The 15,284-nt window shown below is 49.8% G+C and overlaps 1 protein-coding gene across 1 annotated transcript in view; it reads right to left on the bottom strand.

Annotated features, from left to right (window-relative positions):
* Positions 1 to 15,284, bottom strand: part of CPNE2 (copine 2) — a 39,560-nt gene that overhangs the window by 19,906 nt on the left and 4,370 nt on the right. Inside the window, exons 2-5 of the mRNA XM_008638722.2 lie at positions 13,716 to 13,912; positions 7,752 to 7,931; positions 4,621 to 4,695; positions 1,849 to 1,920 (exon numbers count right to left, since the gene is read on the bottom strand). Coding sequence (XP_008636944.1) covers positions 1,849 to 1,920; positions 4,621 to 4,695; positions 7,752 to 7,931; positions 13,716 to 13,883 — 495 coding nt within the window. The 5' untranslated portion in view covers positions 13,884 to 13,912. The remainder of the gene's footprint in view (positions 1 to 1,848; positions 1,921 to 4,620; positions 4,696 to 7,751; positions 7,932 to 13,715; positions 13,913 to 15,284) is intronic.

Below are 15,284 nucleotides of genomic sequence, written 5' to 3'. Positions count from 1 at the left end.
CACCATGGAGAAGGAGGGCAGAGCTGGCACTTCCAGCAGATACAGCTTCCTAAATCACAGCCTTCAGCAGCAGTCCTGGCTCACAGCACTTGCTGTCCCCCAGCCATGCTGAAGCATCACTGCCCTCCTGCTGTCCCCACCACTGTGGTGGCACAGACAGCTCTGGGCTTCACATGGCTGGTCCCAGGTGGAAGTACCTCCTCTTCTGCAAGACACTTTATCTTTCAACAACTCTCCCAAGAACTGATCTGACATAAGGTACAAGAGCCTCAGGCTGAATCTGCTGCTGACATGCTCCTGCCTTGCAGCTTCAACATTTAAATCAAGGTAGTGAGCTGCAGGTGGAGGGAATGGACGTGATGGGGAGGAGGCCCTGCCTGCAGCCTCAGAGAGCTCCCAGCCTCAGGGTAGCCACAGCAGAAGGAGCTGCTTGGGGCTGAGCACAGCTCCAGGAAGCGTTTGTGGCACAGCTGCCAGTAAGGGATGCCCACAGTTTCAGCTCGGTGTGTGCACCAAAGATGATCCCATGACCCCACCACAAAATCCTGTGAGATCCAATCCCTTTCTATAACGTCTGAGCCTCTAGCCATGCTCCCCAGCTCTGTGCTGTGTGGTACAGGATGCTATAACTCCCCAGGCTGCAACCTTAGCCTTGGTTTTCTTTTGTTTATTCAATTTTTCACTGTCTTTCCTAAGCTTAAACAAGTTTTAACCAGCTCCCACAGCTGCATTTCACCCATAACCAAAAATGATTCAAAAATACTGTTTTCCATTCAATTTCCTTGTTCAAGGGCCATTTTAATTTGCATGAGGTGACCTGAGCATCCTTTGCTCAGGAGCAGGACTTTGAGCACTGCAACTCTGTCCTGCAGTATGGGAACTGGCAAAGAAACCTTGTTAGTTCTTGGTGACAGCAGGCAGTCACTGAGCACAATCTTTCTGCTGACACCTAGAGATTAAATGGAGCTGTTGTTATTTGTTACCTCTTAACAGGGGCATTTGGCTCCTTGCACTAGGCAAGGTAAGTAGAAGGGTGTGAAAACAGCCATTTCCAACAGGTGGGAAAAAGCACTCGGATAAACCAGATCTCTGTCCAGTTTGAACAATGGGACTGGATGAACCACATCTTCTGCCCCACCAAATACCCTTCTGCCTGACTGCTTGCTTTACCCTGTTTACAAAAAAACTGAGGGCCATCCTGCCAATAAAATAAGCTCTGGAGAGACTAGGAAGAAGGAAAAATAATATTCCCATTGATTGCTTAGCAACAGCACTGGTTCAAGAGGAATAGCTCTGGTTGCCTGGTAAGTAAGGTCAGAAGACGCTGTTCAGAGAGGCTCAGTGCTTCCTGTGCATCATATCCAAAGCTCATGTGTTACCTGCCTCTGTGAGATCCACACTTCTTCCCTGGAGAAGACAGACCCTACAGTTTGATACAGATGCAGATGTTTGCTCCCTTTCCAGAGGGGCTGCAGGCAACAAGCCAGGAGCTCTCAGCACACCTAAGATACGGAGTCAAAGGGCATCAAAACTTCCAGCTCTGTCAGGAGGCAATTCCAAAGAACTACCACTGAAGCAGCAGATATGCTGTCCCTGAGACATGCTGTTACACAGCTCCTGTGCCACACAGAATCCTTCCATCTCAAGACGTGTGATGAAGGAGGAAATACCATGACAATGGGGAAACTGAGGCGCAGCTGTACCCAGCAGCCAGCAGGTCTCACCCAGTTTCACCCTGATGCTTTCTCCAGTGGGACTGCTTTCTGTCACTGCTACACCCAAAGCAGGGTTCTTTAAATCCAAGGACAGAAGTTTAACATTGCATCCCCCAGACACAGCTCCACTCACCTTTTTATCCAGTTTTCTGCCAGCCATGCTCAGAGTAATCACCCTGTTATCTGAGAGCTCCTGGGCAGCTATCTGAAAGACAAGGGAAGGCTGCATTCATTTTCAGCACAAAAAACAAAGCTTCTGGTAAAAAACTCAACCCCTTTCTTAGGTGTCATGCTGGATTTGGTCCCACATGGCTTTTCTGCACCAGGACTCATTCAGGACCTGGAGAAGCCTCCAAGGACCAAGCCCAGAGGAAGGAGAAGCCATATAAACCCTTGCTAGCAAGATGTGCCACCTCATCCTCCACGTTCTGGGCTGGGAATGGCAAAAACAGTCATCCCATCCCTTAGGGGAGGTGCTGGTGGAACCCAGGACTTGAGCCATATCTCCACAAAACTACCTAATGACGCAGCTCCAAGGATGAATATTCCATGATTGCTCCTGAGGACCTGCAGCAGGCAGGAGCACAGCCCAGACCACTTCAGTTTAAGAGACTTTATTCACATGTGTTCTAGAAGGGCTTCAGCTGCCAACCCCCAGTGGGCCAGTTTTGTCTGGAATATGGTCTAATCAGTCTCTTGGTATTTTAAAGGAATGTTTATAACAAAACCCCACATTTTATTCACTTTTATTACAAGCCATTTTCTGAATCACTTGTCTTTTTTTTTCTGCCCAAGCATCTGCTCCCCACCTCTCCTTCCTCTTATCTCTTGGGGTGGGCTGAGCTGTTCCCCAGCATTCCCACCTGCCTCCTCCTTCTCCCAGGGCAGGAGCCAGCACCAGAACAGCCAGGAGCACAGCATGGACATTGTCCTTGTGCACAGTGTCCCAAGCATGGCTGGTTGCTGGCTCTCACAAGGGGCTGTCCTGCACTGAAGTTATGCAGTGTCATTACACCAAGGCTTTTAGAAAAACCTGCAGAACTCCAGGGGACAATTTTCTACAGAACGAGCAATCAGAGGGTTATTGGCACTTAGGAGAGCTGGGGAGCTGGCAGAGATGAGGAGGCAGAGATGCAGCTTTTGCATCTGCCTGGGCAGCTGGGTGAGGGGATGAGCCACAGGTCCTGGACAACCCCCCGGCCTCCCCAAGGCGGACACAACTCTTTGGTCCACAGAGGATCCATTCACTGCATAAAACCCCCAGTTTTCCCCTCTGCTCCATACAGAAGTTCCCTACTGCCATGCCATGGTATTACTTTTCTCTCCCACTTAGTCCCTGGTGGGTGTAAGCAGTCACCAAAACCAGCAGGAGGAAGAGGAGCTGTAGGGAGGCGGATGAAATTTGCCCTTTCTTGAGCCTCACAAAGCATACCTAGTTGGGGTCCAGCACTTTAGGGCTGGCTGTAGGCTGTAAAAGTCAGGCTGTGCAGACAAGCCAGGAATGTCCTTGTGCCACCCTGCCACAGGTTGCGGGTGGCATCTTCTCTTGGCCAGCACGGACAATGACAACATCCCCTCCGCTATGTCCAGAAGAGGTGTGCAGCAAGATTTTAGGACTGACTTCTACAAACATGGAGGTTTGCTTTGGGATCTTTTCTCTTCAAATCTAGGGACCCCACACAGTCCCATCCATTCAGCTGAGGTTCTTCTGCTGCATTCACCCGTGTGGCACCTCAGTTAAGAAAATGGATAGTTGGGCAAAACTGAAGGGAATGAGGGCAAGGAAGTCAGGCTTTGGCTCCAAACTCCCTGAAGCCTGCTCCTCCAGTGGTGTCCATAGCCTGTGCTCCAGCACCATGCCAAGCAGCAAGGAAAGGTGCCCACCACACATGACCCTGTTGCCATCACCTAGTCCAGGCCAGGGCAAAAAAACCCAGATCAGGAAATTTTATCTGTTGTGCAAAATGAAGCAGATGTCTCTGCCCCTTGGATGCTTCATGACACAGGACTTTCCTTTTTCTAAAGCATGTAACCTTTGAACTTGACTGGAAGCTTTTCCAGCTCTTCCCACTCAATCATTGGATGGGATGTAGAGAGCCTTGGGAATGGCCCCGCTTCTAAACCTCACTGCAGCTTTTCCCTCGCACTTAAAGACTAACTGCAGCAATTAAGAGAGAAAAATACATTCCTCTAAAGCGAACAGCAGTGGAGATGCACCAGGTCCCGGGCTTTTAAACCTCTCCAGTGCTTTTAAACCTGACAGAAGTTTAACTCCTTATTGGCCTTTCCTTCCACAACTTTGCAGCCCAGCTGCACATCTCACAAAACCCGTAACACAGTCAAGATCCAAAAAATGGGAGCTGTGGTAGAACAGAAACACACCTAAATTTAGTCTCTTCTTTTTAAAAAAAACATCACTAAAGAGATCCGCAGCAGGAAGGCCACTGCCCGAAGGGGTCTGCATCAGACTCAGTGGCTGTTGCTATGAGAGTTGTTGCCATGGCACATCCTCATCCTACAAACAAAATCACCCATCCCTGGAACAGGAATGAGCCCTCTTACCTGCCACTGCACCAGGGAGATCTGAGCAGGCGCCTCGTACCAGATAACAAACAACAGCAGCATAGATTTACTTGGTACTTCTCCAGACTGAGGTCTTTTTTATTTCTGAGACTGAAGCAGAAGTTGAAGACTCGCAGTGCTAAGCACCAGACAGACACTGGGCAAGATTGTCCCTGTCCCAAATAAACCATCCTCCAAACAAACCAAAGTGGCCAGGAAAACAAGAAGTAAAGCAAAAAATATTCAAGAGATACACCCCAATCTCCTGGACCCTGTGCAAGTGTCCTGCATTGTCCCCACCCACCTTTACACAGTCAGAGATAACACAGAGGAGCAAACTTACCGTTATCATCCCCTTCCCAGCCGGCTTGCCATTCCCCAGAAGGAGAGTCCGTGTTATTTTCTTGCTGGAGACAATCTAGAGAAGCCAAAGACAATAAAGCCATTATAGCACAAGTGATCAAAAGCAGACTCATAAGCAACTGATCATTGCTCATGTTAATTAATTCAGATTAAGCATTCACAACAGTAGAAGAAAGGCACCAATATCCAGGGATGACCGTGAGAGTGGGAATATCACCACTGACAGCCCAGCCCTCGGGGTGCACAATGCAGAGAAGTGATGGCACAGGAGGCTGAAGCATTGCTGCCCACTGAACCCAGGGACCAGTGGAGGAGATCAGTGGGTCCTCACACAGACCGAGCTACTGCAATTTGTTCCCAGAAAAACCAGCACTCAATCTCTCAAACCCATTTTACATATTTCTAACATGACCCCTGCCAGCACCTGGCTTGCAGGACACGTTTCCATGGGTGGATCCTGATCACAAGCTGGATGCTCTCCCCCAGCATCATTCTGGACCCCCTGTGCAGGGTCAGCAGCCCCAAAGGCATGTTCTCCCCTCCACTTCTGGTTTGTAACAGGACAGACAGAATAAACTGGGAGATGAATTAAACCCTTGAGATTCTTCCCAGCTCAGTGAGTTTCAGTCTCCTTCAGATCTGAGGAACCTGTCGTTTTTCCTTATGAGGTGCAGACACCCACATGGAGATCCAGCAACCTGCTGGAACTACCTGTGCCCTGATCCCACATCTAGTGGGTCCCCTTTGAGACTAGATGAGCTTTAAAGGTCCCTTTCAACCCAAACCATTCTGTGATCCTGTGATTCCTGCAATTTCAAAGCAAAATGCCTTTCCATTTGTGAGGAGACAGCCAAGTCCCAGAGCTTTTGATCGACAGGAATCACCAGCCAGTGTAACCAGATCTCTGTGCCACACTGTGTACAGGCAGGACAAACCTCCTCACAATCCTAGCAGGAATCATGTACACCCTCCAGCCTGGAGTCTAATCCCTGCTACATTTCCTTTGGCCACAGAGGTCATTACAGGCCTGGGAATGATCCAACTGTCCTTTTAAATCCTACTACAGCCCTCATTAGCTGCACTAAGCAATCCAGCTAATCTGACAGAGCTCCGATGCAAACTCAGAACTGAAAAGTCAGATTCTTACTGGGCAGTTGCTGCTGCCCACAGCTGCTCTCCTCTTCTGAGACCTTATGGAAACATCTCACCAGGCAAACTCCAGCTATCAGGAAACCCAGAGCAGGAAACCCACAGCAGGGTGGCTGAACCCACAAGCCCCCATCCACTTCGCTTCACCCCTCTCCTCATCCTTGCACTCGTGCCACCTCTCCAGTCCACCTCTGCTCTACGACTGGGCTGTGCTGCAAGCCCATGCTGGCCACAGGGAAAGAAGGCTAACAGGATTTCAAGGAAAAAAGGGAAATGAAAAGATTCCTCCATTCCAAGCTGGTGTCTTGTTGTGGACTAAAAGTCACCAAGAAGCTGACATGGGAACTGCTGCAAAAACTGGGCACAGGTCAAGTTCTCTTTTGCAGAGTGAAAATACTGGTGCAAGGTTGCAGAGTTCCAAGCTATCTTCTTTCTGACAGACTAAGCCTACCAGCTGTGCCCAAAGACACAGCAGACAGCGATGCCACCATGGCAAAACCATCAGCTGTTCTGAGAGATCCCCCGGATGTGAGACCTGCCAACAGCTGCCCATCCCTGGCATTACCACGACCCAGGAGGGTCTGTCCAGGCTCATCTCTGATATAATCACCTTCCCAAGCACCAGAAGGGTTGAGATCATCTGGGAAACCCAACAAGCAGGAGGAGATGGTTCAGACACTTCCACCTGCCTCCCCACTGCATATGGATAATGTTCTTCTCCAACATGGGCCCGCAGAGCCCTGGACTGCTGCAGAGCCACATTCATGAACAGCAAGGTTTCAGTTCTGTTTCCTTCTGTCCGTGAATCCTCTGCTTGCAGCTTCCACCAAGGCCATGACCTTCACTAGCAGCCCTTGCTGATCTACCCCACACTGGAGCTGGATGTGTAACTAACAGCAGAATGAATGGTAAAGGATAGGTTTGGGCTGAACCACTGAACACAGGCCAGAGCTATTGCCTGCACTGTCTCTTAACTTCTGCAGGAGCAGAATTAGGTCATCACAGAGCACTTCCAAAACTCCAGCCTTTAAACTTCAAACTCTGTAAATGTCAGTGCTCTTCCAACACGTCAAGCTCTTGAGCTGGCAGTGGTAAAGTCCCTGGTCCTGCCTGCCATGCTGCAGTCTGTGTAACAAAGCAATTGTGTTCACGAGCCTCCCTGAGCACCCTGGGCTGGCTCCCCAGGCTGACCCATCTATTACAGTCCCTCCTTCCTCCCCATCCCAGCACTGAGCACAACACAAGCAGTTTCTCCCAGCCTCTGCATTTGTGCTAGGTACCACAGCAGCCCTCAGCTGCCAGATGCTGCAAAAAGATGGAAAAAATCCTCCTCATTCCCTGCTTCTGAGCCAGAGGACAAAGACATTTGGAGAATGTAGCTGCCAGCTTCTAACAGGGTCTGGGCTCATGAATGAAAAGACCTTCCAAAACTTATAAAATGCCTTGTGTCCCGAAAGCTTTTCCACGGGAAAAGCAGAAGACACATTCCAGCACCAACATGCTCAGGCAGGAGGGATGTTTTACTACACAACAACAATGGACAAAACTGTCAGAAAGAGAAACACCAAACTGAGATAGAAAGGCAGACTAACTTTTGTCATGATAATATCTGGAAGTTCAAATATCTGGAAGTTTCCCAAGCCCAAATCCAACTGGTCATCAGGGTCCTTACTATAACCCATGGTGTGATAGAGATACTTCCAAAAGCCCCCAGCTGATGCCTCTTTGCCAGCACCAGAAGAGACCCACACTGTGATTACCTTAGACTTGAACAAATAGAGAGTGGCCCTGATGTGGAACAGTTCAACCTCAATAGCTGAAGTGTGACAAGTGAATTAAATCTGTATTTCCAGGAAGGAGCCAGAAAACTTTGCACGAGGTAAGAAGAGCAGCTGCAATCTCCCCACATCGCTCTGGGTGATGAGTTTCGGGGTCCCTTTGCTGCAGGGACCTCAGACTCACCGTGCCCAGCGTGCAGGAGAACTCGCCCAAGAAGTCATGCTCATACAGCTGCGTGCTTGACTTGTCCTGGTCAAACAGGGCAAACTTGAGCTTCTGCACTTCTTCAAAGTGGTAGTCAATGATGAACTTCTTGGCAAAAGCTGGGTTGAGGTTGTTCACAGCTGTCTCTGTCCGGTCCAGCTGCAAAGAAAAAGAGGCATTTAGGCAAGTGCATCACAGCTTTGTAACTGAAACTGAATTCAGCCAGAGCCACCCAGAAACCCAGTGGTGACCATCAGAACGAGCAGGCCAGGCCCTCAGCAGTGCTGTCCCTGAACACAGGCTGTGACACCCAGCTGCACAAGCTGGGACCCATCTAAACACACAATGGCACGTCATGCAGAGCTGTCTCCTGAGGATGGGTACACAGGGCTGGACAACCCACCCCATCCAACAGCCAGGATGGAAGCACTCACCCAGCCAGGGTTCGGCAGGGATTTGAGGATTACTGAAGCCAGAATTGCTTCATTTGCTTCTAAGTCCTGTTCTCCCAGGAGCTGAGGCTCTCACACACCTCTGATCCTCAACCAGACCCTCACAGCTCTAGTGCCAAACTTGTTTCTTCCAGGTTGTGCAGCCAGCAACAAGGACAAGCAAAACAAGAAGTGTGATGAGCCGGAACACAACTCTCTAGCATTTCGCTCTAGACCTCAAACCAAAACATCCATGTGGTTTCTTCTTTGTTGGCCTTCCACAGAAAAAAAGATAAAAAACCATCACTGCAGTCCCTTTTTCATAGATTTCATCAAGCATTACTAGAAACAAGAGGCAGGGAGGGCTCAGAGACAAAACTTCAATAGGCATTGTCACTCCGAGCTATTGGGAGCAGGCTGGAAGCAGTGATGTCCCTGATGAACTGGAAGGGCAGGCACAGAGAGGATGATGGAAACTGGAAGGCATGGGGGGAACTCGCTGTCAGAGGGGAAGCACCACGGCTCTCTGCAGCATCCCACGGCCAAGAGCAGTGATAAGAGCAGAGGAAACTTGGCAGACAGCTGATGGAAGTGTGGGTTTACAACACTGCGTGGCACAGGTGGACAGAAAGCCTTGTGTGAGCCAAAAAAAACCAAATCCTGAGGGCAGTCATGACAGAGATCCCAGAATGCTGCCCTCCAGTAATGGAATGGTCCTCCAAAACCCCATAACTCACACTGCAGGAGGGCTGGGAAGGGTGGCAGCACCAGCTGGGATCCTGTCATGAGCTTGCACAAATTCCCATGGTTTTGGCCAAAGTGTTAGAAACTGGGAAAACTGGGACACTGAGCCTGAGAAAAGCTGGTCTATTTACTTCCAGAAGTCATTGGGCAAGGAGAGTCTGAATTCTAATGTCAGGACCCATATTCCTCCCCAGACACCCTGAAAGTCGTAAGACCAGCACAAGTTTAGAGCCCAACATACAAAATACCCTTATGAAGCTGCAAGGGGCAGGAAAGGCCTGGGCAGCAGAGCCTGAGAGCTGAACAAGAAACACCCACAGCTGGGGGGAAAAATCCTCCAGCATGCCAAGCAAGCAGGAGCTTTGTTAGGAGAGCAACAGTTGGTATCATACTGATATCAGTGTTCAGCCCAGAGAAGATAAGGCTCTGGGGAGACCTCTGAGAATCTTCCAGCATGTAAAGGGGTCCAAGAGATCTGGAGAGGGAATTTGGACAAAGGTCTGGAGTGACAGGACAAGGGGGAATGGCTTCAAACTGACAAAGGGCAGGTTTAGATTAGATATTCTGAAGAAATTCTTGCCTGTGAAGGTGGTGAGTCACTGGCACAGGTTGTCCAGAGAAGTTGTGGTTGCCTCATCCCTGGAAGTGTTCAAGGCCGGGTTGGATGCAACTCTGAATAACCTGGTCCAGTGGAAGCTGTCATGACAGCACTGGCATTTTGCCACATCACCCTGTTATCCCAGGATATGGTAACATGGACTATTAAAACAAGGAAACACAGGCACTGTCCAGTGTGATTTTATCAAAAGCTGCTGCCCTCAGTGTCTGGAAAGACCATCCCATCTCTCTGTGGGACAGCATGAAGCCTCTGGCCATGCTGATGCCTTAAGAGGCCTCCTAGAAACAGAGACTAGACAGGAGTAAAGGAATAAAAGTAGGTATTTATTTGAAAAGCCTTCAAAGGTACCCCTGGGGAGCCAGAGGCTATTGCCAAGATGGACCCCAAGATGGACAACAGGTCACGAGTTCTTCACACTTTTATAGGTTTGGTTCATTTGCATATCAGGGTTAATTCTCCAATTAAAGCTTCAGTTTAATCATGTAATTTCCCCTCCAGCTGCCCCCGTTAGAGGCTCTTTGGTTTATACTAGGACGGTCTGAGTGTCCTTGGAGAGCAGGCCCGGAGAGGCTTTGTTATGTCTACCTAGCATGAGAGAGCAGAAATTAACAGGCTACAAGAAACTTCAGAGTTAACACTAAGCAGTATAGAATTTGAAAAATATAAACATTAAAACCTAAGGCATCAATGCCATGGCCCTGTTTGGCATTCCACCGTGTCTTGCAGCCAGGACACCCAGTCCTGGGCAAGGCTGAGCTGCCTGTGCATCCCAGATCCCAGGGCAAGACCTCTCTGGAAAGCAGCCCCTGTGCTGGCATCCCTGGGCAGCACCAGGCTGTGGGATGGTGGGATGTCTGCCAGAGCTACTGAGCCAGGAATAAGCAGAGCAGGAAAAAGCCTCCAAAAAAAAACCAAAAAAAAAAAAAAAAAGCAAACACATACCTTAGTCCCAAAGAAACTAATTCAGCACAGAAGGCAGGTTTTGGAGGGGCTCAGTGGAAATGTGGTGAGTTTGCTATATATACACCCAACGATCGCAGGGTTTTTTTGAAATTGCTCGCTTAGTCTGTCTTAATTGCCAAGAAACGACTAAAGTAAATGCTGTCTTCCCAGAATAGCCACCTGCTGCACTCCGGGGAATCAAACCCATCAACACCAGTGGGCTGTGAGCTGGCCAGGGCCACACAGCTTCACACAGATCCTCCCCTCTCTGCTGCCATCCCGTACCGAAGGAGCCAAGCATCTGCTCAGGGATGCTGCGGACCAGGAGCAGAGGGCATCCACAGCTCTGCTTTATTTCAGCAGCACGACGCACACAAATCCCCCTTCAGGCCCAGGACAGGAGACTGCACAGGCAGCAGAGATGGACTTCAGGTCTTTCCATGTTCTTTGAACTACTGGAAGCCAGGGACCAAGGGAAACCAGTCCTTTCACACCCAGACCCCAGTCTGAAGGAGATAACATGAGGTCCCATCTCCAACTCCATTCTGGAAGAGGTGGCTGAAGGAAGGGTATGAAAACTCCAGCCAGCTTGAGGTAACCTTGGGAGTGATGGGGCTTCTTCAACACCCAGATTCAACAGTTCTATCTCCTGCCTACTGCCAGTGTGAAGCACAACAATATCCCAAACCCCAGTTGACAGCTGCACAAGGTTTGATCTTTGGTTTGGTGAGCACAAGTCACCTTGCTGGTGACCATCACAGACGAGGCCTCTTCACACACCATCCCTCACCTGCCATCAGCTCCTGCCATCCCCTCCACCTCAGTGCTTATGGATCTTCAGTCCCTGCAAAGAACAGAGGTGCCTTCGCCACACAAAAGCAGAAAAGCACAAGGGTTTTTAAGAGGCAGCCAGGCTAATTAAAGAAATCTGTTTGGATAAGAGCCTCAAAGGGCCACAAAGACAATTAGAGGGATGGAGTGCCTCTCCTGTGAGAAAAGGCTGAGAGCCTTGGGATTGTTCAGCCTGGACGACAGAAGGCTCAGGGGAGACCTTAGAATACCTGAAAGGGCTAGAAGAGAGCTGGAGAGGGACTTTGGACAAGGGCATGGAGTGACAGGGCAAGGGGGAATGGCTTCACACTGACAGAGGGCAGGGTTAGGTTAGATATTTGGAAGAAATTCTTCCCTGTGAGGGTGGTGAGGCCCTGGCACAGGCTGTCCAGAGAAGCTGTGGCTGCCCCATCCCTGGAAGTGTTCAAGGCCAGGTTGGATGTGGCTTCAAGCAAGGGCCATGGCGGGGGGGTAGGAACGAGGTGATCTTTAAGGTCCCTTCCAACAGAAACCACTCCACGATTCCATGATTCTGCAAATCAAGCACAAAACCGGGAAATCATCTCCAGCAATTGCCCTTGTGTTCAGTGAATGCAGCTGGAGAGTCTTCCAGTGTTCAAACAGAGGCTGGCTGGAGACCTTCAAGCATCCCCAGCACATGGAGGTGCCTCATGCTCCAACACAGGGAGATGGTGTCTGAAGTGTCAGGGGAAGTTCATGCTGAAGGTGCAGGACAGCCTGGATGACTCAGGGGCACAAAGGCAGCTACAGGGCTGAGTCATGTGTCCCATGTCCCTGTTCCTGGTGCCACAGGTCAACTCTTTCATGGCTTCTGCGAGATGACATTACCGGGCAGCACATTTACACATCAACCATCTTCACTTCCCAGCCTGTGGTTTATTGTCCCTCCCTCCCCCCTCCCCCACCCCTCCAAGGCTGATTCACAGAGATTTTTTAATTCCTATTAAGCTCAGAGAGACAAATAATTGTATTTGGGAACAAATGTGACAGCTAGAAAGAACAGCGAGCAGAAATCTTCCTGCTGGCATCAGCTGGTGCCACAGCTCCACCATCCAGCTCAGAACCAGCACCAGGGCTGGTGCCAAAGGAGGAGACCCACAATCCAAACCAGGTCCAAAGCTTGGGACATGTCCCTAATCTGGTGTGGAGGACCAAGGGGCAGTGGGGTGGGATGGGTTCACACCAATGAACTTATTCTGTCCTCATCCATCCCCTACACTTCAGCTGTGTTATTAAGGCCATAACTTTCAGACAGGAGAGGTTCATCTTAGGGCAAGGGCCATGTCTGTGTGGCCAAAATCCACGCAGAGCAATGGAGTAGCTCTGAACCACATAGCATGAGTTGCCAAAAGTCCATCAAACATCCCATTCAGCGAGGCTTGCAAGGGCAATCCCACCTCTCCTGACCCTGCCTGGCACCCAGCCACGACCCAAACCCACACACCACCCCTGCCACGTGGGAATGCTGGGGGATCTCGATCCCAACGGTGTCCCTGAGGTGCTACTGACCAGAGCCAGTTCACACCAACACCCCTTGCCAGCCCATTCCACCTCTGCTGACACCATGGCAGCAGAGCACTTGAGCAAGCTGCCACCCAAGGTTCACATCCAGTGCCTACCATGCCAATTAAAAATAAGCTAAAAATAGCAGAGGAAAAGAAAAAAAAAAAACCTAAAAGCACCACATGTTTGTATTGCAAAGGAAGCTTCAGGATCAAAACTGCTGGACTGAGACATTACTGACAGAAATAGAAATTCCTGAAAAGCAGAATTAGGTCAGAGATGACACCTATCAAGGTTGAAAAGCTCATTAGTCTCATCCAGGCTGTTGAAAAAAGTTAATTGCAGACCATGGCAAGGTGAGGTTTTCCCCTGAACGTGAGATCAGCTGCTGGACACTTGAGGTGGTGCTGGTGATTCACTGGCTCCTTGGCCAAGTACCTGAAAAAATGAGACCACCTAATTTCCCTGGAACTGGGAAAATTTTTGTTTGGTTTACATGATTTTAAATCACATGCGTAACTTAGAGCCCATTTATGCTCATTTTCTGCTGCACCCAACGTGGGTGCCTGTCTCCATCACACATCCATACTCTGCCTACCCTGTTCCCTCCCAGACCAACTACCAGCTGCAGGTATAAAAGAATTTGCAGTAAAATTTACCCAGCACAAAGCAGAAAGCACTGATGGGGAAAAACCAGCTGTGACACAGAAGAATTTACACAGTGGTGCCACACACAGCCTCAGGAGCACCAGAAAAGCTTCCACTTCTGCTCAGGAAGGAACGAGCACAGAGAGAAGGACACAGCACAAGCAAACCACAGGAGGAGTAAATCCACACAACATCAGGACTTACCTCCACCCACTTCCCATTGACTTCCATGAAGAGGACACAGAAGGGGTCGGATTTGGAAGTGACATCCCTGTCCAGAAGGTTTTGGCCGCAGATGGACAACTCGACTTTGCAGACGCAGTACTGGGAGCCAATGGGCCCCGCTGTCGTGGGAGTCATGGTGTACGCCATGGGCCCCGGTGGCAGCAGCTCCAGGCAGTCTGTGGGACAGGAGGACAGGGACAAACCTCAGTGCTGGGAGGCAGCAAACAATCTGTCAGCACTGCTGAGCTGGCCACAGAGTGGCCACAGGCAGAGCCTCTTGCTCTAAGTTATACACGTGATCTAAGCCATGAGGCTTTCCTGGCTCCATCTCCCAGCGGAGTACCCACGACCTGCTGTGAGTTTGTTCCATAAATAACAGATTTTCAAGGAAAGGTAACATCTTCTGCTTATCCCCTCAAGGGAAAGGGGACTCCCCAACCTCTTCTTCCAGCACGCTGGGCTTTTGTTTGTGGTGAGGATTCACATTTTCACAGCATCCTTCAGCACAAACCTGATTACTGTCTGGCTGTCCCCAAGCAACAGACCACGAACCTAAGCTACAAGGGGCAAACTTGAGCTCTGCCCTGCAAATCATCATAGGGAAGGGGGTGAGACTGTGAGGGTGAGTGTGCTGCAGGGCAGCTCCAACCCTCGATCAGCCTCATCTCCACTCTGCTTCCCAGGCCAGCAGACAACTGTGGCTCTGGCAGCAGTTAAAAAGTGACGAGAAGCTTAAGGCAAATGTGACAACCACTGCATGACCTGCAGCACGATTTACAGGGCCCTAACTAAAAATCCATTTAAAATCTTATCAAAAGTCTGCTACCAAAGCCATTTTGCAGAGATAAATGCATTTTATACCATTATTAGTGCAAAACCCCATCCTGCAGGACAGTCTTGACTTCTGATGTACATCTTACTTGTCACAAACTACCAGTGGTGTTCCATGGAGAAGAAAGGGGAGAAAAAAGAGAAGAAAAAGCATTTTCAGATGAATTTATACTAACAAGCCTTTGTGGCTGTGGTTGCTAGTGGAGAGTGAGCTCTTCTCAGCAGCTGCTTTAATACCTTTCGTCTTCTTTTTCAAGAGTGGCTCCTGGCTCATCCACTTTATCTGAAAGCCCCGAACATTGTCTTCTTCCACCTTGATAAACCATCTGCTTCTGTTTGGCATTGAAACCCCAATTAATATTATCTATTTGTTTTGCCTGGGTATGAGTATTTACAAGCCCTTGTGCTGCCGGGAGCTCGGCTGCTGCCCTTTTCCCTTGCAGCTCAGCCTCCAAGCTGGAATGGGGACGGAGGGCAGGGATAGGGTGATCCCGGCAGGGCTGTGGGAGAGGGAGCTCCAGGCTCACCACCGGCTCTCCTGAGTGCTCAGCCCTGCTGCAATGAATTCTGAGCAGAAAACAGCTCCAGCTTCCAAGGCATGGAGCCCTCCTCTCCTGCCTGCCAAGATCTCTGCTTGGCACTAAGTCACCAGAAACAAGCCTGGTTTTAACCCCCACCAGTAAACACAAGCTCTTCATCCCAGCCCGCTGCTCGGGG

This window comes from Corvus brachyrhynchos, unplaced genomic scaffold, assembly GCF_000691975.1.
Source record: "Corvus brachyrhynchos isolate BGI_N302 unplaced genomic scaffold, ASM69197v1 scaffold26, whole genome shotgun sequence".
Lineage (NCBI taxonomy): Eukaryota > Metazoa > Chordata > Aves > Passeriformes > Corvidae > Corvus > Corvus brachyrhynchos.
The sequence above is the reverse complement of the archived record's forward strand: the minus strand, read 5'-3'. Positions and strand labels throughout refer to the sequence as shown.